Genomic DNA, 24,467 nt, shown 5'->3' on the forward strand with positions numbered 1-24,467 from the left:
TTGCGTGAGGGAAACAGAATTGACGACAAAATTATACGTATTTACCATTCAGTACCATGGTTAAACCTTTCAATTATGTCTACCCCTTTTCGTATTGAACAATGGAGCCTGAAAGACACGGCGGATTAGCTAAGCACATATATTCAAGAAAGTAGAGTCATTATATGCTGTTTAGTAACAACGCACGTGACGTAGGATGTGCTTAACACCAACTTAATTGAACGATAAGCCTTAATTTATGTTTTTCTATATATAGTTCACAGGGAAGTGTGTATTTGTCTGTGAATGTATTATATTATGCTAATAGCAGTTAACAGGTAGAAATATGAACAATTTCCATATTCGTGTCTCAGGAGTTCTGAGACACGATTTTACTTTAAGTGGGTTTCTCGTTATCAGAAATTCCCTTATTCATTTTTAGGACAATTATTAAACCAATCCAGTAATAGCAGTGGATAATATTGCTCACTTGAAGTACAACGTAAAACACAAGTGGTATAATATACTTCATAGTATTTGTATGCAGGTTTTTACACTTACAAGTGCAGAGGACCAACATAAAATTCTAAGGAAGACTTCTCAGCATTATAGTTTTCTAATAAATATGAAAACCTGTCATGGCCTGATAGGCTAGGACGCTCGACTCACAGTCTGAAGGTCGCGGGTTCGAATCTTGCTACTACACGTGCTAGTACTTTCAGTCGTTGGGGTGTTATAAGATACGGCGAATCCCACTTTTTATCGGTAAAAAGAGTAGCCTAAGAGTTGGTGGTGGATGGTGTTATTTTGGTGCCTTCCTTCTAGTTTATCGCTTGTGAATTAAGAACGATGTTATAGTAATTTTGACATTAGTTCAGCATAACATTGGCCTCATAGTGGCTCGGCGGCTAATTTGAAGGCTTATAACGCTTAATACTGAGTTTCGATACTCGTTGTTAGCACGTCACAGATAACCTACTCTGCTGCTTTGCGTTTAATAACAAACAAACAAAATGTAACGTGGTCTGTGTAGCTTAAACATGAAGAACCGTCTCTCGTGGATAAAATATATACCGTTTTCTCTCATTTTCGTTTTTTAATTATGTTGAAAGCACAAACGGGTAAGAAACCGTTGATGCTACTAAACTTTATTGTATCGTATATTACGCATTATTTTGGGGAACCAACTACATGTATAAAAATATTTGGGACATAAGAACCTAAGCCTTTTCCATCAGCCTCACGTGTGTATTATCATAGAACGGTAAACCATCCTCTTCTAAAATTACTTCTTGTGTTGATTCGTCGTTGTTCTTGCGAAAAATGTTTTATAGTCATTAGAGAAAAATAAAAATATCCTTTTTCAGGCCCCATTGCAGTTTTCAGCTTTAAAACTGACATGGTTGTACAAGATTCCTTTGGAAACTCAGAGGATCTGCTCATTTATCAAACACTGATTTCTGTATTTAAATCACTGTTTTGGTGTCCGTTGTTCTGTGTGTAGGTCTGAAATTATACATAACTAGCTGCTATTCATTCCTTCTGTCTGTCTGTATGTGTGTGTATACATATATATATATTTGCTTATCTGACCAACCCGGTAGTATGCAAAGCACGCTCTACGTCACGTGCGCTATTGTTAAGCAGTCTATGATAATTTGATTGTATCAATGTCTAATAGCCCAATGTGCGCGTGCTGCATGCAAGTCTTACAGGCTCCGACGTCACTGTTTATTGTGATATAAAAATATTTTTTTCATGATAAAAAAAAAGAAGAAGAAACACCACAAAGCAGTTTCGACCATGCTGTAAACGTGTTATTACCTCTTGATATCCAGATATTGATGTGAAATGTGTACATGTGTTCTGGCAGTATTTGAAACTTGTAAGTAGAAACATAACGCATTTTCATGATGCCCTATAGCCCTTTACATTTGTCTGGCCTTATAGTCGGGGCGCTGTACTCCGCAACCTGCGGGTCGTTGGTTCGAATCCTGTCACTAAATATGTTCACCTTTTCAGTCGTGGGGGTGTTATATATGCGACGATTAATCATTAGTAAAATAGTAACGCAAGACTGGTAGTGGGTGGTGTTGATTAGTTGTCTTCCCTTTAGTCTACTGTCGATAAATTAGGGATGGCTAGCTTTGCGCGAAATTTCAACAAACAAACATGCCGTTACACTTATGCTGTAAAATGACAGAAATACAATACATGGAGTAAGTTAATTACTCTGAACATTAACAGTGTTGACATGAGAAGTGTTGTTAATTTTTCTATAACCTAATAATTGCTGATGTATCGTAAGTCACTTATATTAACATAAAACTAATCATTTTTGTTGTAAAAGTAACAGGACCCACCCTTTTTCCTATGAACGTGTCGCTTTATTACATATTCGATTTCGGGTAAGTTAGAATCAAAAAGCCAGCAGCGTTCGTTTGTAGACTACACAACAGTGTCTATTCAGTGTGTAAGACTACATAATTATGAAGTAGCTGTAGAACATGAAGTGCTTCAGTTAGTTTTTCGTGTCACCTGGATCTCAGTAGAAGGACAGTGTCAGATGGTTTTTTGTAGGACAGTGCCAGTTGGTTTTTCAGTGAAGGAACAGTATCAACTGGCGACTTTTCAATAGCAGGACAGCGTCAACTGGATTTCAGTTGAAGGACAGTGTCAGCTGGTTTTGCTATAAAAGGCCAATGTCAGATGGTTTTTCTGTGGAAGGACAGTGTCAACTGGCTAGTTTTAAATAGCAGGATAGTGTCAACTTGATTTTTTTTAGTAGAATATACTGTGTCAGCTGGATTTTCAGGAAAGGAAGAAACAGATTTAGCGTGTAATTGCGATTTTTTTTAAACAAAAAAAGACAATTCGCAGGGCATACACATGTATGTGGAAGAAAAGGGCATTTGGGTGTCACGAATAGTGCACACTTAAACACACCAGGGGTAAACGATATTGTGCTCTAAGGAATAAATAAATAAATAATAAGACGAATGGTCTGTCGTTCACCATAACATTTCTACCAACAAATAGTATTAAGAAAACGTACCAACAAATATTAATGGGCCTGTTTCTTTTCAAGTTTTATTTGAACCTTTAAATATTTGTGTGTTTTAACAGACACCAAATTGACGCCAGTATGGTAATTATGGACAATCACAAAAGAATGGCTATTACATGTGACATTTTTAACTTAAATTGTGCCACAAAATATGCTTTGTCGTCGTATATTATACCTCGGTTTGTTACAGCAAAAGCTTGTGATATGATATATTTCAATTGTCTTTCAAGTATTTGTTTCTTATTAAGCACAAAGCTGCACAGTGCTATGCGTACCACTGATATCGAAACTCTATTTTATGGTTCTTAAATTAGAAATATTTTGGTCTTTATACACACACACACACACACACACACACCTCTTTATTTTGCATTACTTAACAACAATTGGCTGGAAGGTAGCAGCAGTAATAACACATGAATAATTTTCGTAATTATTACCTTGTTTAATGTTGTAATATCTGTTAGTCTCCTGGTGTCATGGATACCTATACGTTGACGTCACGTGACCGTGATGTGTTTCCTTGTCAAATAAAATGCTGTTAGTTTTGATCCGACCCGGTATGATCAGGAGGTTTGGGCGTTCAACTCTTAATCTGCGGGTTCGTATCGCCGTTACTTCGAACATGTTCGCCCTTTCAACCGTGGAGCGTTATAATGTTCGATCCATCCCATTATTTGTTGATAAAAAAAAAAGTGGGCCAAGAGTTGGCGGTTGATGACTAGCTGCTGCCTTCCTTCTAGTCGTCCTTTACTGCTAAAATAGGGATGGCTAACACATAGCCCTCGTGTAGCTTTGCGCGAAATTCAAAACAAACTGAACTAAATCCTTAAACTGTGTATCGATATGCATTATTTTGAACAAAGAAACTAGCTGTATTAAAACTAAGGGTTATGGAACTTGCATCTTTTAGTTTTGGGTCCAGCGTCAAATAAGGTGTATTCTGAATAGAAAAATATCACGAAGTGGATGTTGTGTCCATTTTCAAGATATAATCACATTCCCAAAGTTTGTAAATTAACACACGCACACGCACCTTAACTATATAAATAAAAAAAACGTCTATTAATCCAAATAAGCGTATAAAAAGTAGTTTCTTGCGTAATATTGATAAACGTTGATATAAAAAGTTATTTGGAAATTTTGATAATTCGTCGCCCATTTTTGTTTAAAGTATTAGGTGTCAAAACGCAAATATGAACATGATACAAAAGTGTTGGAAATTTGGTTCTTCGACAGGTCAGCAGTGAGTACACGGACTTACGACGGTAAAATTCAGGGTGCGATTCCTCTGTGATAGCTCAGTGTGGCTTGACTGTAAAACAAACAACAACGATTGAAAATATGGAAAGGAGTAATCTACCGAAGAGATCAGGAATAAATAAGTGTGAATAGGTTATAATTTAAAACTATCAAATGTGGTGGATATTACAACTAGTTTACTCCATTAGTGCATTGCCTTTTAGAACCGGGATCGTAACCCGTCGCCGAACATGCTCTCCCTTTCAGCCGTGCAGGCATTATAATGTGCTGGTCAGTCTTACTATTCATTATTAGTGTAGTACAAGAGTTGGCGGTGGGTGGCGTTGACTAGCTTGGTTTTTCTCTCATATACTACTTAAGAATTAGGGACAGCTGGTGCACAGATAATCATCCTCTAGTAACTTTAACAGTAAGTTCAAGAAACAGCAGTTAGACAACGCTTTTCTACCTAATGTAACAATTTCTTTTTCTTTCACTATACTTCAGTACTTTTGTAAAATACAAATACGGTGGATTTCACACAACAGTATGCCCTAAATGATAAAACATTGTAATTTGTACCTGGTGTTGTGATTCTGTTCCACCATGTCACTATTTTGTCTTACAATAGCTAAGTGTGATGGGTTTTTCACAGTAAAATCTGGGTTGAGATATTCGTTTTTTTCCAATGAGCACGCTCTGAAGTTTTAACTCTTATTACGTTAGAAGAGTGACAGTCATTCCTGCTATTCTTTTCAAAACTCCTTTGGTAGCACGTGCTTGCTTCTTTCTTCTTTGTGGACAGTACTTCAAAGCTAGAAATTGCTATACCTGAATCCCAAAATAGCCTCTGACCTGGCCGTTTACTGCATGAACACACGAAGTTTCTCTCGCGTTGAAAATAGAAAATTCCTGAAAGAAAACACAAATGAGCATCATGGTGTTATTGTCTTATATATCGTTATGTGTAAACAACATCAGTATAGTCATCCATTCATGGTCATCATTTTCTTCGTCCATTTATTTATCTCACGATGGCTTAGTTTACGTGACTGATGATAATAAAACTCGTCTGCTTATATTTCTTAATTCCAGACGGGATAGTGTTAAGGGTGCGCAGTTACAACGCTAAAATCTGTGGTTCGATTCCCTGCGATGGAGAGCAGCTGGGTTTTGCTCCAGAACAACCAAATCTGTATTTCGCGTTTAATTACATGCGTGTGTGTGTGTGTATTAATAAAGTGCAAAAGTAACGGATATATAAAATCATATCCGGCGGAAATCATCACTAGGAAACAAGCTTTTCAATTTAGTGAAAAACGTTACGTTTAATATCTGTTCAGAATAGACACGTATCCAATTTCAATTGTATCCTGGGGCTATCTATTACTTCTGAAGTACGCGTACACACCACGCTCGTGTCGACACGTCCGACCGTGTATCACAGCTGGCATCTTTGATAGATTTTATGTTCACTTCAGTTGTACTTTTGTTTTGCGTGTTTGAATAACATAATGTAGAATTAGTGTGTTAGAATAAGAGTATTTCATGCAAGAAATTATTGTAAATGCTGTTTTCACAGATGTATATAAAATTATTCAAATTCAAAGTTCATACAATTTATTATTTTGTGTGAAAAGGAATTTTCCATTTTGGACCCGTAATTAAAGACGTGTTGGAACTAAGAAATTCTGAACATTTCGTGTATTTAATGGATGTGTTTCGTACGATAATTTTAATGTTTTGTAGCTGTACACAAGTAGCGCACGTTTTGTAAACTCTTAAGAAAATTGGGATGTTTTTTAGGGTTAGTTTTTACCTAATCGGTTCACCACTATTTTTGTTACTTCGACGAGACAAATATCATGCTCTAATACACGCTGAAATTGTTAAAATATAAGAAAGAAAATAGTTGAAAACACACAAACCCATGAATAGGAAGGACCTGTACTATATCATTAGCATTTCATGTATTTAGTAAACACTAGCAGATGGCAGCACCAATGTCAAGTGTTGAAAAATGCAAAACTGTATTCGACACGCACGCTGTTTATTACCTTGATGATGAAATCAACGGACCAATTACTTTCTTATAACCATAGTTTTAGAAATGCTTGACAACTCATTACCGATATGAGAAACGTAGCTTCAGTAAGTAAAATCCTGTCCACTTGTACCTTTGAAACATGGTTTCATAGTTATATCGAAGAAGTGTTATTAACTCGTAACCGAGCTTGTTTGATCTTCATTGGCACTGTAGAACAGAGGCGTTATTTAGGTCATTGGGAGGAGCACCAGTGTGTAGCTTCTATTATGCTAAATATCTATTAAATAACGTCGGAAATAATAAGAGCAAATACTGAAAAATTACACTTCCAATTGAAACTACCTTCACACTAAATTCTTCATCTGCTTTGTAATATCGTTATTATTTAAACTTTAAACTTGTATCCATGCATATAATAACACCTGATACGTTTCTGTGCAAATTTTAATACACTCATTAAGAAATCCGGTATGTTGTGTAATTAAAACACCTGTCTTTTATACGTAAAGCATTCTAATGACTGTATTATACTGTATTTAAAATTTATTATTTGAAAATATCTTATGACTCACGGCACCGAATATTAGATATTTGACTACCTGTAATGTTATATGAAAACATATACGCACAGGCTTAGTGTATGACAGTTAGTGAAGTTTGATTTTGTTATTTGAAGGAAGACATTAGTAATTTATGATCCGTTTGGTACATCATATTGCCTTTCTTAACTTCATAATTTAGTTCTAGTCTGTGTAGTTCATTACGCTATATCGCTATTGCTGGTTTTTCCTTCGGGGCCCGGCACGGTCAGGGGGTTAATTTTAAATTGGTAAATAAAACATATTAATTTTTTTTTTAGTTAGATGGGACGTGGACTAGTTGCACTATAAGAGCTAGAAAGTAATTAGATCCCTGCGTGATATTGGCCGGTTACGTGAGTATTATTTAGGGATGGCAATGGACAGATGGCCATCACGTAGCTTTGTGCGAAAATGAGCATGATATGGCCTGTTGGTCAGGACACTCCCAAACTGTTGTCGCGAATTCGAATTGCATTACTGCACATGCTTGCTCTTTCAACCGTAGAGGGTTATAATGTGTCGATGAATCTCGCTATTCGTTGGTAAAAAAAAAAAAAGTTCGAGAGTTGACGTTGAGTGGTGTTGACTGGATGCTTTCCCTTTAGTCTTGTCAATGCTAAATTAGGGATGACTGGTGCAGATTGATTTCGTATAGTTTTGCTCAAAATTGTTAACACAACTTTTAATATTTCTGACTGCTACGTTCTTTCTCAAACCTCGGGATTGTTTACTTGTGCATATGACGGAGGAAAACATTAAAATTAACTATTTCTTATAATAAAAAGGTTTGGAAGAGTAAGAAATGAACTGGTTAATTTTCTTTTTCTTTTGGAGTCTAGCAGTTTTTAGCTCGACGCGTTGGGTGCCTTGTGGAATTCATGAAAATAGATGAAACTGCCTGTCACGTGTTTTTCCCGTTACTTTCACATAACGGTCACGTCGGTCATCAGTTGAAGGCCAGTCGCATTGTGTTCCTTCGAGCTTTCTCAACTTGATGAAAAGTGAACAGATGCGATCGCGCGTTGAATTAAAAATGATTATATTAATATGTAGGACAGCTCATGTTCCAAGCATTCTGGTAAATAGAAAGCAGGGAACATCCCTAATGTGTCGTTTCTTCTCTTTTGTAGGTGCCATTTTGTAGAAACGAAAGCGTTGCTTGGTCTACATTCTTAGTAGAATTGCATTCCATACAGCTGATGAGAAGGGATGATTGTATGTGTGTGCACGTTTTTAACTAGTAAAATACATTAACTTGTTTATGTGTATATAGTTATAAGAAAATACTAAACAAATGACGGCCATTGAACAAGCCCCCTTGGTAGGTCAGGTGTAAGTTCCGGACTTACAACTCTAAAGCTGAGATTCGATTCCCCGCGGTTAACGGATGGCTAGTTGTGTAGCTTTGCACTAGACGAAGGCCCGGCATAGCCAGGTGGTTAAGGCACTCGACTTGTAATCTGAGGGTCACAGGATCGAATCCCTGTCACACCAAATATGTTCGCCCTTTCAGCCATGTAGGCGTTATAATGTGACGGTCAAAAAAGTTGGTAAAAGAGTAGCCCAAGAGTTGGCGGTGGGTGGTGATGACATTGCAAAGTTACGGACGGCTAGCGCAGATAGCCCTCGTGTAACTTTGCACGAAATTCAAAACAAACAAACCAGTTTTTAACAACTTTTTTTAGTTTATTAAATAAATTCAATCCTATTCAGATTTATTAAACAAAGTATAGTGAATGTAAGAAAATATGTAACGACATAAAAGGTACTAAACTGTACATAATCATCAGTTAGAGTCCCTCAGCACAGTGGTATGTCTGCGGGCTTATAGAAAACCGGGATTAATTTAGCCTTACACTCACCACTATACTGGTACAGGTATGTTGATGATACAGTTGCTGGATTCACATCTACAAAACACACACTTAGTGTTTTCAACCACGCTAACGCCATACATTCCAATATCAAGTTCACCTGTAAGAAGGTAAAACCAAACCAAATAGCATTTCTCAACCTCAAAATCACAAACAGAAAATTCACTCATACTGGACTATACATTTCCTGGACTTCAGCATATGAAACAAAACAAAAACTCAACATATTAAGAAACCAAATAAACACAGCCACAAAACTATGCGCACCTGATAAAATTAACGATGAAATCAACAAAATAAAACAACACTTCATCAACATCAACAAATTTCCTCCAAAACCGTTAAAAAATTATACGCACACACCTAGTTCAACAACACAATCAACAACAAACAAATGATAATAAATCCCAAGATACAACAAACTACAAAACCTCACTCTGATGTATACATTATATTTTCGACTTCAGCGAAAAAATAACCAACATTTCAAAGAAAAACTTGAAACGCAACATTCCAATAAACACCCAACTTATTCAAAAACCAGGTACAAAACTTAAGTCCATACGATGTAAAAACTACATTGAAAAACACAACACCAACATTATTTATAAAATACAATAGAACAACTTCTATATTGGAGAAATAAACAGAAAAATGGAAACCAAATCCAAAGAACACACACACAAAACAAACCAAAAAACACCTACACACGTTTTTGAACATTGCAAATCAAATAAACGCAACCATAGAAAACACCCAAATAGTAAGTAGAGAAATATATAAACAATTCAAACCAAATTTGAACAATATAAAATAATATTTTTATACTCATACTAATTACTAACCTAACATTTAACTGCAGCGCCATCTATATTCCCGTACCTGTTTATACTCTCGTCCCTGAGACGTGTCCGGCAACAGTCAATTGCAAACTTTCTCTTTGTAAACCTGAAGATGATCCAAGAAGGTCGAAACGTTGTTCTCTGCTTTATTTTGGTAAAAGTGTTAATACTTATACCAGCCGTCCTGAAATGTATTTTCATTTCAAGTGGGTTTCTCGTCATTACGAGAGCACAAAGAGTCTTTCGTGTAGCACAATAACAAAACAAACAGTTTGAACAATTTCAGTAAGAAGTTCTTTTTTGTGTATGTGTGAAAATAGGACTTGGGTTAAATATTCCGTCAGTGAAGTGAATGTATCAAATTAAAACGGGTATTGGGAGGTTTCTGGTCATCATAAAAGTTTCATTTTGTTACTAAACCAGGGACGTAAGAATTATAACACTTAACAGCATATTCTTGTAATGGTTCTATGTACATATATTTATCGTTTGTTATTACTGTATGTTAAAAACATATTTATACGAAACAGATAGGTCTTTTCATCCTAAAAAACAAGCAGACAAAATTGTGATTTTTATATGTTATGTTTGGGACTTAAGTTTTTGTACATTAAACAGAACTGAATGGTTTGTTTTTGAATTTCGCTCAAAGCTACACGAGGGCTATCTGCGCTAGCCGTCCCTAATTTTGCAGTGTAAGACTAGAGGGAAGGCAGCTCGTCATCACCACCCACCGCCAACTCTTGAGCTATTCTTTTACCAATGAATAGTGGGATTGACCGTCACATTATAACGCACCCATGGCTGAAAGGGCGAGCATGTTGGGTGTGAAGGGAATTCGAAACCGCGACCTGAATGGAAGATCGGACAAGATAGTGATGAATTTTCTTCATTGACTAATAATGTCTGTATGTATCCTAAGAAGATAATTATTCTCTTCGAATATAGTAAATTTATTTACACTAGACTTCAAGAGAATAAATAAAGGACTTCTTCAGACAGAAGCAACCTTTTAGTTGTTAGTCGCCGAGAATATGATCGAACGATGAGCTGGCTTGTCTTTCGTTTTTCAACATGGCAGCTGAAACGTGCGAGAGAAAGTGGCTTTTGACGTTTTGTTGGGAGTACTCGAAGGTAAATTTCGAGATGGTGCTGTCACTGTAGTGTTAAAAATTTAACTTGCTAATGAGGTAGGTATCGTGAAATTTGAACGAAGGATTGTAAGGAAAATGTTCAGATACAAAGGATAAAAGATGTATTTGTATATAATCTGTACTTTGAGCGTTGCGAACGTTCGGTTTTAATTATTATTTGTTAAAGACAACGATTTTTTTCTCGTCTAATTTCTTTCTTGCTATCTTCTCAGCTATTCATGTAGAAGCTCCCACCCCCACACGAAGGCTATATGGGAGAAAAGACGACTATAAAAGTGACAGTTAGTTGATGAATGTTCTATAAAAATATTAAACATTTATGACGGTATTGGTTATTTATTTCAATATTTCAGGTCTAAGCCTTTTTTTAAAAAAAAGATATATCAAATAATTGTTATAACTGTGTGTAAACGTTGTTTCCTCTTTCCACTAATTAACAGCAATAAAATGCATTTTTGGTAGTTTCGTTCGAAGTCGTAGCGCATGGAGCACTTCGGCGTCGCACGCTCCGAACCAACCAAACACAAAAATAAATGTTAAGTGCTTTAATAACATTGTGTATGCAAAACTACGGTTAAAGACCTTTCACACTTATGTATCTCGTTATTTAAATGGGTATTTACGATGTGGCCGTTGATTTAATGAGACTGTATGCTGCCTCTTTTAACTCTGTCCATCCATCAGCGTCACCGCAAATAGATGTATGCAAAACATATCGAAACAATGATGTCATTATCTCGACGAAATTTAGCGTAGCAGTTTTCGTTTTAGTTATTCTAATCAATCAGCGAGGGTAACAGACACCTTTTGAACATGTTACGATGGAGGTCGTTAAATGGCCGAATGCACTTTTTATTGTTTCTTCCGGGCTCCAAGTGACCCAGTGGATAGCATACTGGATTGCGAATTTGAGGATTAATGGTTTGCGTCTCGTTGTCGCAAAATCGGGCTTTGAGGTCGTGACGATTAAATCGTAGTAGTCTGAGGGGCTGTGCATGCCCCTACCTTAACTGGCTGGGCCTATGTTTCCGCAGTATAAAGGAGCTAACATTGTAACATACATTCAGATAACTTTTGTGTGGAAATTTCCAAACTAAGACGAACAGTTCGTTTGTGTGTGTGTTTGTGTAGGGAGCGTTTAGCAGTAGAACTCAAAGATGACAATAATAGAAGCAGAAAGAAAAAATACATTTTTAATTAACCATTTATATTTTCTTTTTAATCCTTAAGAAAAACTGATTAAAAAAAAAAGAAGACTCTATTTGCTGTTATTATCATTTGTGAAATTTATTTAGTATGAAGTAGCCGAGAAACATAATACAAAATTAGAGGGCGCTACTATATAAAGATGAATAAATTTATATACGTAACAATTCATTCGTAATCCTACGATTCCTGGTTCGAATCCCCGTCACACCAGACATGCTTGCCCTTTCAGCCGTGGAGGCGTTATAATATGACGGTCAATCCCAGTATTCGTTAGTAAAAGAATGATCCAAGAGCTGGCGGTGGGTGGTGATGACCAGCTTCCTTTTCTCTAGTCTTACACTGCTGAATTAGGGGCGATTAAACTAAACCATAACTTCTCAGCTTACGTCTTCAAAAGAATTTGCTAAACACAGAAACTGAAAGAAGGTATTCCATATACTCAAACGAAACGCCATGTTTTGTCTAGAATTTTTTCGAGGCCTTCGTATTTGTTTTTAATTAATCTTTCTTAGATTTGAGTACGTGTATAAATATATGTACATATACTATGTTGTCACGGGAACTTGAATATGGTAGTAAACGTGCTGGCAGAAATATTCATGTAAGTGAACTAACACTACTTTTTACCTTATATAATATCAAGTAGACAAACTGTCGTTTGAATCCTGCAGTTTAAGCACTGTATTGTGTTGTATCGAATTTGTTAGAAATATGTTGGTGTGATGAGCAATCACAATTTTCTGAAGAGTATTTTGTTATCCCAGTGCTACAAAGTTTGTCCTGGTTATAATATGATATTACGTCATGGCACGCATTCTGGTTAGTTCGCTATACAACTACCATACTTACACATTGACAATAGGGACAGCGTTTATTAGGGGCTTCTTTTATGGACTTGCATCACTAAAATCCAAGGTTCGATTCCCCGAGATGGAGAAGAGATAATATCCTATTGTCAAGCTTTGAGATAAAACAAGCACTTTGCATTCGTAGTTAGAAGGTTGCAAGTTAGAGGCTTGCTCGCGAGGCATTGTACAACAGTACAACAGCTTTCAGACTGGAGTTTAACCAGCGTTGGATTATTATACCAATGAAGCTGGAGATCAGAATAGGTTCCTTTGTGGGGTATCTGCCTGAAAGGGATGTGCTATTTTGACACTAAGAATACTCATTTTATGCAAAGAGAGTGAAAAAATAATACCAACTAGGCAACTTTCTAAATAGAAGGACTGGGAGTAAACTAGTGGCTAGCGTGACCGTACAGTGAATCTATGGACCACGAACCGTTGCCACAAAAACTCATCCCGTGCGTTGAGGCTGTAAGTATGTTATAAATGTGACAGTCAAATCCCATTCTTGATGAGAAAATAGTCCACGAATTGATTTGGTGTTATTGTCAAGTTACGTTTTCTCTCATTCATAAGTTTAAAACTTGAGACAATTCTTCGCAGGTGGTTTTTGTGTACCTTTGTGCGAATTTCTGAAATTAGCAAATTATAAATACAAAGTGATGTTCATTGGGACTTGATTAACTATAGTAAAATTACCGAATGAATAATCAGTTAACACTAAACAGTAATGTTCACAATAGATAGACATTCCTTATGGAAAATATTTTGGTTTGGTTTGCTCTGAATTTCGCACAGAGCTACACTAGTGTAATTTGTGCTAGCCGTCCATAATATAGCAGTGAATGACTGAAGGAAGCTAGTAACCACTACCCACCGCCAGTTTTGGGGTTATTTGTTTTACAAACGAATAGTAGGACTGACCGTCATTTTATAATGATCCCAAGGCTGAAAGGGCGAGCATGTAGAACGAAGATCCGAATCCGCAACCTTCAGACTGCGAGTCGAATCCCCCAACCACCTGGCCGTGCTAGGCTTTGTGGAAATGGTAAATAACTTTTAGGTTCATTTCCTGCAGTAACACTTCTGTAGTTTTTGCTTTACTGAGGCCCGTGAGTCGCGAGGAACACTTGTGTATATACAGATATAAATGTTCTTACCTTTGTAGTAAATTGTAGTTTTGTTTCAAGCTAGTTATTGACAAGTATAAAACAACACAATGAGCTATCTGCGCTGCTTCAACCGCAAAGAATCAAATTTTGTGTGTGTGTGTGTTTTGAGACTGTATAAACAACCATCTTTATGGTGTCAACATCTTTTTCAAGCGGTCAAAACATGATCACATTTCTTTGATAGATTGTTTGGGCAGAGTATTCATGATGAAACTTTGTAGAATGGACGGCAACTGCCTGTTGTAGAGGACGACGTTTCGAAAGTTTCGAAGACAAATTTTCGCCATAATAATTATTTTTCTTGTCAGCACATATTATTTTTGAGGATTAGAATCACGTTTCCTTAGTTTGAAAAAGACATTTAGATAATGACAATTGTTATTATAACAAAACGTCTATATATATAATTTGAAAAAGGCATTAGACAATAACAATTGTTATTATAACAAAAAGTTTATATGTATATATATATATATATCTATGGTGTTCCAACCACTGTTATGTTTGTTGTGCCCCATTCGACCTGATGAATTCTAGATTGAACGAAACGCGTCATCAGCAATGAATATGGCGATTGGGTTGGTTTGTTTTGAATTTCGCGCAAAGCTACTCGAAGGCTATCCGCAGTAGTAATCAACACCCACCGCCAACTCTTGAGTTGCCAACGAATAGTCAAATTGACCATCACATTATAATGTCCTCACGGCTGAAAGGGCGAGCATGTTTAGAGTGACGGGGATTTGAATCTGCGACCCTCAGATTACGAGTCGAGAGTGCCTTAACCCATGGCCATATAAGTAGCTTCTAGTCATGTCATTATATTAAATTAACGGCCCGGCATGGCCAGGTGGGTTAAGGCGTACGGCTTGCAATCTGAAGGTCGCGGGTTCGAATCCCCGTCACTCTAAACATGCTTGCCCTTTCAGCCATGGGGTATTCTAATGTGACGGTCAATCCCACTATTTTTTGGTAACAGAGTAGCCCAAGAGTTGGCGGTGGGTGGTGATGTCTAGTTGCCTTCCTTCTAGGAACAACACTGCTAAATTAGGGAGGGATAGCGCAGATAGTCCTAGTATAGCTTTGCGCGAAATTCAAAAACAAACAAAGGATGAGAGAGAGAGCGAACGATGATGAGAAATGATATATTTGCCCCAAGTGTATACGAAGATAATGCCTGGACATTGTTCTGATAGGGAGGGGCCTGAGTAAGTGCGGGCCTCTGTAACATTTATAAATACACTTAACAGTTGCTAATACCAATGCAGAGGAAGGAGGAAGAGGTCGTCGAAACCTGACCCTCCCGAGCATACAAACACAAATACCCAAATGACAATAAGAGGGAGAGCTAAAAGAACCGAGTTCCCACCTAACGCGTAGATCTAAAATCTGATATCGTTCTGCTATAGGAATTATAGAACAGTTTGAAACAATTAACTTGACCTCCAGTTTTACGTCATCCTATTATTATTATTATTATTACATTGCGTATACTTGTGAACACAGTTGTTAAAAAACAACAACAACAACATTCCCTTCCCGCCTAACACTATTAGGCTGGTTAATTAATGAACTTTAGTAAGTTTATTGCGTGTATTGGCCGGTATTCGGTACTATCACAGCGTGCTGAAATACAATAGGCGTCCCCAAGCTTTTTCGCTAATGTATACGGCGAGAATTGAGTTTTCTTGTTAATAGCATCTAAGATGTTATATTTAATATCATTCAGTGGTGCCGAATTAACACTTTATTGTGCTTGAATACTACTTACATCACCAGTTACACGCATGATTTCGGTATTCGAGATGTTCCATATTTGCTTTCTTATGTCAAGCTACTAGCCGTGGCAGTGCCGGTCATTCTTTAGTTTCTTAACTCTCAGTAATTAAAATGTTCTCTTGAAGATCGCTCGCGGTATCAATTTGTCTCAGCAATGTAGCTTTAAAAGCTCTTATCTTGTTTAGACAAGTATCGAAAAGTCTGAGTTCGTATATTGTTTACACACAATGAACCCAGTTCGTATTGTAACTGTGCGACCTGTCAGATTTTAATAAACGGTGGAAATTAATGGCATTACATAACAATATGTATCTGTTAAATTACTGCACAAAGTGAAAACATTTCTCAAGTAATTATTTATGTGTATATATCCAGTCGTAATTAGATTTTGATGTTGTTTTTTCGATGCCAGAAATAAATTTGTGATCCTAATAATAATTATCGAAGTTTGTCATTTTGTAGTTTTTTGGGTTCAGATGCCACTGAACCACTGTGAAAGTTTGAAAATCAATACCGTTTAGTTAAATATTTTTAGTCATATTTATAAAATCTAAGTCTAAATGACATTGTCAAAGGCACTGTATTTTCTTGTATAAATTGTTCAATATGTCTTTAGTCCTCAAAATTACCGATTAGTATTTACACCACTTATTTATTACACTGCCCACATATTGCATTTATCTTTATAATCATTTTTGTTTCTTTTTGAATTTCGCACAAAGCTACACGAGGGATATCTGCGCTAACCGTCCCTAATTTAGCAGTGTAAGACTAGAAGGAAGGCAACTAGTCATTACCACCCACTGCCAACTCTTTTACTAACAAATAGTGGGATTGGCCGTAACATTATAAAATGCCCTCACGGTTGAAAGGGCGAGTATATTTGGTGTGACGGAGGTTCGAACCCGTGACCCTCGGATTACGAGTCGAGTGCCTTAACCACTTAGCCATGTCGGGCCATCAATTTTCGTCTGTCTTGAAAATGCGAACGCACCTTGTTATTTGAAATAGTTACATTTTAACGGAAATAAACAACAGGCGAATGTAAATATACTGCAGTAGACATTTTGTTCAACAAAATACTTATAAAAGTTTTTTTTTTTTAAATGGGTAATGTTAGGTTGTAGAATAAAATTATAAATGTATTTATTGATAGTGTTAAGTATAGTAAATTAAATTGAACTAATTCAAAAAACACAAGTTACTGTGTTATTTATCTCTATCGAGTAAAGGCAGTACTCAATAATAATAATAATATTAATAATAATAAAGACAGCAAATGTTAGGCCTAAGACGAGTGGATTTTATAGGTTTTGACTCTGATTGGAATGTTTTGTGTTATACCAGAAAAACTGTTTTTAAAGTATTGTTGCAACAAGGATATCAATTTGACAGTAAATCTTTTGCAGGCCACTGACTGCTACTATTACCTGATTTTTTTTTCATCTGTAAGAACACCAGTATTGAAGAACCGACCAAACAGATTAGGCACAATTATCCGTTGTTGTTGTTTAACATACTTAGGGGAATTCGGAAGTAATCAAGTGCAATATTAGTGATGTTTTTGTGACTCAAAATATATTTGATATTAGGTTACCTGTAACCAACAAATTTGTATGGTATTATGCTACCTGTAACCACCAAATTTGTATGGTATTGGGTACTCTGTAACCAATAAATCCATGCACTCACAAGCATCTGGTACATAAATAATGTAGAAAAATTTTGGTAAAACCAATGTGGTGTTTATTATGCCATTGGGTAATTCTAGAGTTAAAATACTTACTTAGATTAATGTATTTAATATAGTATACTTGTCTGCAGATATTGTCCAAGTACAATATATTTCTGTTTTAAATCATAGGGACATATTTCTTTAGTTGATAGTTAACTTTATATTGTAGGTTACCCAAGAATCCCAGGTCGTTTCCAGCGTTTCTTTACGACTGGAACTTCAACAGAAGCCCACGTCCTCTTTAAGGAAGCTTTTGAACTGGGCAAGAAGTCATTTTAAAGCCTTGACGTCTTTTTCCACAATCCGGATGGCTAACAGTGTTGTGTTAAAGGTTGGAATAGGTAAGACATGCTTTGTGTTGAAACTTTGACTCAAGATTAGAATTTGTTTTGGTTTTTGGTGCGTTTTTCCTGCTTTTTTATAGTCTTCCTTAGATGTTGTTATTTATTTTATTACAATATTTCTTCGTATTATTCTAAGTAGCATCTTTAAAAGCATACCACATTGTGAGATTAAATGTTTAGTTTGTTTTATTGTGTTTTGTTTAGCAGTTTCAGCGTGTAAAATCTCCAACAGATTCTTACCGTTATTCAAATGAACCTGTCGAACTGAAACGTACCGACGTAAAATGATGTTGGACCAACTTTTTGTGTGTATTTGTGTAAAACGTAATTATCTCGACTCTAAAATGATGTTTTAATGAGTTACCAGATTGTAGTTTTTGTGCTGATGTTTAAAACTGTTTTACTGTAAGCTGCAAAGTGAATTTTGCGTTAAACTTGTTAGAATAATATTATGATGAAAATTGTAATATTAATTTGTTTATTGACAGTTGGTAAATTAATAAATATATATATTTTTTCTAATACTTGAATTTTCCAATGTTTAAAAAAATGAATATTTTGAGAGAGAAAAATACATAGAACGGTGTTCGGAAAGCAACAGTTGGGCCCAGCTGCATTTATATAAACCTAATGGTTTTAAGATAGTTTAAATTCATTTACTTATTTTGGACTTTCATACACCACATTTTAACGTCTTCAGAAGCCATTTTTATTTGGAATATTTTTCATGAAGATCTTGTGAAATAAAAAAGGATTTTGTTTTTCATCGCATTCGTTCATTGAGAATGCTGGCACACTCTATGTATATAAGACGTATGTCTGCTCTCTTTCTCACTTTATGTTCTTAAAAATGTAATTAACTTTAACTTACGTCAAAGATACTAAAGGCTGAGTAACGGCAATATTAGGAGGTGGATGAGGATTGTGAACGAACCATTAATATGGCCTTTGTTCCAAACTATCATTACGTAGTAGTTAGATAAGGGACAAACAGATACCCAAATTTCTGTTATTTCTAAGTATATATGGAGATGTAATGTTTGAAGTTGACTTGTTTTATAATTATAATACTGTTGTATGAATAAATTGTAATGAAGTTTTCAAGTACAATGGTTTAACATGTTGCTTTATTAATATTTGTGACATAAAGAGTTTAAACTTGCCTAATTACTGAATATCTGATTATTAGAATTAACTCTAGTGTTATATGTGTTGTACGGCTTTATTTAGTTGTGTTCTTTCAGACTTTTGCGTTGTACGGTTCTGTATAGTTGTCGTGTTCTTTCAGACTTCTGTCTTGTACGGTTCTGTATACTTGTGTTCTTTCAGACTTCTGTGTTGTACGATTTTGTTTAGTTGTCGTGTTGTGCTGTTCTGTATAGTCACGTCTTACGCGTTTTTCAGTTCTACATTGTTCAGTTTGTAATTACGTCTCACACTCAGAACGACTCTAAACGGAAGCCTTTGTGTGTGACACACGAAAACTATTGCACCTGAACAGTTTATCCGGTGCAAAAATGGCCTCTCTCTGTTTATGTTTTTAACCATAGTTATCGACAAAAAAAAGGCGCCTCTGAACAATGACAAAAAACGTTAATGTAATATTTTACACGGACACAAAAACGAAGTAAACAGTCATTGCGAAATAAGAATAGTGGTGTTAATTAGTTTATAAATGTATCCGTTCAGTCTCGAGTTGAAGTCAACAGTGATATTTAACACGACAGAATTATACGTTTTTGTTTTTTCGTAGGTTAAGTAGATTGACGCGTTTTATTTGAAGAAAAGTAAACGCTTATTGCTAGTTTTACTATCCATATGTCTCAAGATAATTACATTTTGTTAAACTGGTGGTATGTTATTACTTCAGCTGTGCCTCGTGTGGCATCTCTGATGGTGAGAGAATTTATTTTCTTTTATCAAAAATATACGAAAATCACGAGGTTCTGGTAATATAAGCATAAATACACTTAATGGAGAGCGTCAAAGAAAAGAATAAAGAATGCCCTTGAGCTGATTTTTCTAAACCTAGATATTAATTTCATTAAATAAGACAGATAAATATTAAAAAACTTCTGCCCCGAGCACTGTCTATCCCTTATGAACTGATTGTGTAAAACCAAAGATATTAACGCACAGAATGTTATAGCCTAACTCGTTAAGCCTAATTAGGGACTGAATCGATTCTTTGAAACCCGCTTGTTTCGAAAACGACAAATGATTAAATTAAGGAGAGAAACGTAGATTTATCATTAAACTAACAAAAAAAAAAGGAAAACAAAGCGAACGTTAAAATTTCTCCTAACGTAATTACTGCCATTGTTTTCTAAAAGATTTAAAGTATTTATGCGATTTTTTTCCCATCGACTACTTTCCTCTCGATATTTTGGTAGGGGAGTTCGATTCTTTTAGGAAGTAGTTACAAGTGGAATTTTCTTGTTAACAAAAGGCCTATAGGACAGAAGGGGAGGGTAAAACAACCTTTCAATTAGGAAGTTTGAAGAGGAGTCGAGGGTAAGGAAAGGTATGATCCTCAAGCCTCCACCACCTCTTCTGAGCGTCCGTTCATTAAAAGAATGAAATGAACCAAGAACAATTTAATGTATAGTACATACAGTACATTCCTTACGTATATAGTAAACAAAAAAAAAAAAAAATGCTGCACAAATCAAAAGCATCACCAAGGTGCAGGCTATAATGTGGGTTATAAAATGTGCCCTAGGTTTTGGAGGTGACTGCAAAAGTATGGCCAACATTACGGTGGGGATACACTGTCTATCAGTCTTAACCTCCGTCCGCCAGTCTCACATGAAGAAATTTATAAATAATAATAAAATAATTAAAACAAATAGAAATTAAAAGAGCGAAATGTTGGTGCTCAAGGCCACGACGCCCCACATATATATCACCCTTCACTGCATACAGACAATTGTAGAAAGGTTCAAAGTAAAGAAGCAGTAATACCAATAATAATAAGGTATTATCACTTGTGGGTAACAAGTAAAATATCTCCTGAAGTTCACTAGAAAATATCATTAGTCATAGGTTTGGATTTGCTATTTTTAAAACAGTCCTTCCTTTCGATTTCAGGCCTAACATGGCCAGGTGGTTAAGGCACTCGATTCGTAATCCGAGGATCGCGGGTTCGAATCCACGCCACATCATACATGCTCGTGCCTTCCCTATAGTCTTACACTGCTAAATTAGTGACGGCTAGTGCAGATAGCCGTCATAGCTTTGCCCTATATTCAAAACAAACAAACCTTTCGATTTCTTTTTATTTTACTTTGCATGTACATATATTAAAGCTTTACATATCTATAGATACGACTATACGTGGATAAAATCTGTATAATCATACCTATACATACACACAGTGACACACATACACTGCTGGCCAAAATCTTAAGGCCAATGAACATAAAGAAAACATATGCATTTTGCGTTGTTAGGCTCAACCACTTATTTGAATAGAGCTTTGAAAGATAAAAATAAGAAAAGGGAAAATAAAAATAAAAAACTTCTGTAACATTTAATAGAAAAAAATGTGAACACTATGAAATTAGCCTAAATACTAGCTGGTCGAAAGTTTAAGACCGTACTGAAACGAAACGTTAATCGGTAACATCTCCCACTGCTGTCTCCTGTGTTACATTGGGTAAAAACATGACAAAGGCTAAAAAGTTGAAAAAGTTTGAACGTGGCAGAATTGACGAGCTGTAAAAGCAAGGCCTCTCTCAACATGCCATCGCTGGTGAGATTGGGCATAGTAAAACTGCTGTTGCAAATTTCTTAAAAGACCCTGAGGGATACGGAACGAGAATTTCAAGTGATCGGCCCAAGAAAATTTCGCCGGCGTTGTGCAGGAGGATTCGACACCAGCTGATTGTCGAATCAGATTAAAGCCCTTACGGACGCATAATGCAGCTCAAGAACAATAAGACTGCATCTACAAGAGAAAGGCTTTAAACACCGTAAACGTTTTCAAAGCCCATGCCTCCTTCCACACCACGAAACAGCTCGGTTAAACTTTGCTGAGAAGCACCAAACATGAGATGTAGAAAAGTGGACGAAGGTTTTGTTCTCTGATGAGAAAAAATTTAACCTGAATGGCCCAGATGGTTCCCAACGTTACTGGCACGATTAAGATATCCTACCGGAGCCATTTTTTACACGACACAGTGGAGGAGGTTACGTCATGATCTGGGGTGCTTTCTCCTTCCATGGAACAATGGAGCTTTAGGTTATACAGGGGCGTCAAACAGCGACTGGCTACATTGGCATGTTGGAGAGAGCATCATTATTGACTGAAGGCCCTCGCTTGTGTGGAAATAACTGATCTTTCAGCAAGACAACGGTGCAATCCACAATGCCCACATGACAAAGGACTTTTTCATGGCGAATAACGTGATTATTTTGGACCGTCCAGCGTGTTCGCTCCAACTAAACCCAATTGAAAATGTTTGGGGGTGGATGGCAAGGGAAGTCTATAGAAATGGACGCCAATTCCAAACAGTGCATGATCTTCGTGAAGCCATCTTCACCACTTGGAATAACATTCCAGCCAGCCTTCTGCAAACGCTTATATCGACCATGCCAAACCGAATTTATGCAATTATTCGCAATAACGGCCGTGCAACTCACTACTGAAACCTCTTGTTGGGCATTTCCTACCCTGTTTAGGACTTTTTTTTGGTATGGTCTTAAATTTTTGACCAGCTAGTATTAAGGCTAATTTCACAGTGTTTACATTTTCCTCATTAAATACTAAAAAAGTTTTTTTTCCCCCTTTTCTTATTTTCATATTTCGAAGCTCTCAACCACTTATTTGAGTCTAACAAAACAAAATACATATTTTATTCTTTATGTTCATTGGCCTTAAGATTTTAGCCAGCAGTGTATATAGACTAAAACTGTACACAAACTGAATGTTTTATAAGAACTTAACAACACAAAGAACTGAAAGCATGAGACGTAACTGAACAGAACTTTGCAGCACAAAGAACTGAAAGCGTGAGACGTTACTGAACAGAATGCTTGAAACATTAGCAGAGGGTGAGTATCGTAAGAACATGAGACTTATTTAAGTTGAGTTGATTAGCATAAGTAACGTTTTACTTTGGTGATGGTATAAAAGCCACTGGCTTGTCGGTTTTTTCTTTGACAAGAAAGTATTTGTGGTTTAATCATTTTAAAAATGACTGAAGGAAACTACAGTATTCCTGTTTGTTGTATTCAAATACTTTAAAAATCCTTACAGCAACGCTATCTATTACTATAATTATTTGGTATAGACGGTATATCAACTTTTGCGATTGAAAAGCTTAAATCATAAACTTTATACACCTGTAGCGTCACTAAAACAAATGTCAACTTATCGCAGTTATCGGCGTTAGTCGTTGTGCGTTATCACATTTTAAACACGTATCGAGCCATGTGTACATCGGGTATCATACATGTCAGTTCAAGTTGAACTCAAATAATAATGTATCGGTTAACTGGATGCAGCGAAAAAAATGTTCACTTTTTCCGTTTCTGGAAGACGACCAGTGGGATATAATAAGATTCAGTTACAGGTGTTTGTGGACTTTCACTAGAAGCCGTAGGTTGCAGGATGTCAAATCTCGTGTGCACGCGTGTGTGGGAGAGTACAAATACACCTTCGCATAGAAACGTGTTGACGGTCAATCTCTCCATTGGTCGCTAGATCTGTAACATACAGGATGTACTTTGACAGCTTCTACACGAATCAGTATGCCTCAAGAAACTGTGGGTACTTTTTAATTAACGTTTCCACCTACCCTTTTCTTTCTACGATTAAGCTCAGTAGCGTAAATGCCCCTCCACAGTCCCTGCAGTTTCTGGAGGACTCGAGCCAAAAGGGTTTCCGAAAGGCCTGAAAACTTAAGAATTGCCAATAAGAGGAATAAATGAAGTGGTCGCAATTACTTTGAATGTTTGGGGGGGGGTCATTTTTTGTAGCTGCAAATTCCTAATTTCAAACTCAGTATGAAACAAGAATGTGTTGAATCTTTATTTGTAATTGAGTCATGCAGTTGATCAGTGTGTCTTGGAACGAACTGGTGGAAAGAACTGATACAGCCTTCTTCTGAACGAAACCTTCGTGTGTATAATCTGCTTTTAACCTACGGCGATAATCGATACATTGGTAAAGTTTGTACATGTCCATGCACTTGCAGGTTTCGTTTTGTAATTCGTTCCTACTTCTAGGGCATGCTCTATGCCTCGTATTATATTTACTCGTGGTAATAAAGCGTGTGTTCCAATACCTCTTTCATTCAAGAAGTGAGTGGACACACACAGAGATATGCACTATCATATATATGAACTTCCGTTAAGCATATTAAGATTAAACAATTTCAAAAAAAAAATTTAAAGCATTTTCTAAACTCCATTTAATACGTTTTATGATATTGGAAAATGAGATATGTTAAACGTGTAATTTTGAAATTTGTCAGTATGTTTGGGTGACAAAATTAAAAATAAGCTCGAGATAGATGTAGCTTTAAGAAGAGAATCTACTCCACTTGAAATCAATTGGGAAAAGAAACAGTAACAGATATTAGGACGAAAACA

General features: G+C 36.2%; 1 protein-coding gene across 8 annotated transcripts in view; it reads left to right on the forward strand.

Annotated features, from left to right (window-relative positions):
* LOC143242764 (transforming growth factor beta receptor type 3-like) overlaps window positions 1–24,467 on the forward strand; it is a 120,608-nt gene that overhangs the window by 67,805 nt on the left and 28,336 nt on the right. For all 8 annotated transcript variants that reach the window (XM_076486265.1, XM_076486276.1, XM_076486292.1 and 5 more), the window contains one exon: window positions 17,696–17,867. In XM_076486265.1, the coding sequence (XP_076342380.1) occupies window positions 17,696–17,867 (172 nt within the window). The remainder of the gene's footprint in view (window positions 1–17,695; window positions 17,868–24,467) is intronic.

The sequence above is a fragment of the Tachypleus tridentatus genome, chromosome 2 (genome assembly GCF_004210375.1).
Source record: "Tachypleus tridentatus isolate NWPU-2018 chromosome 2, ASM421037v1, whole genome shotgun sequence".
Taxonomy (NCBI): Eukaryota; Metazoa; Arthropoda; class Merostomata; order Xiphosura; family Limulidae; genus Tachypleus; species Tachypleus tridentatus.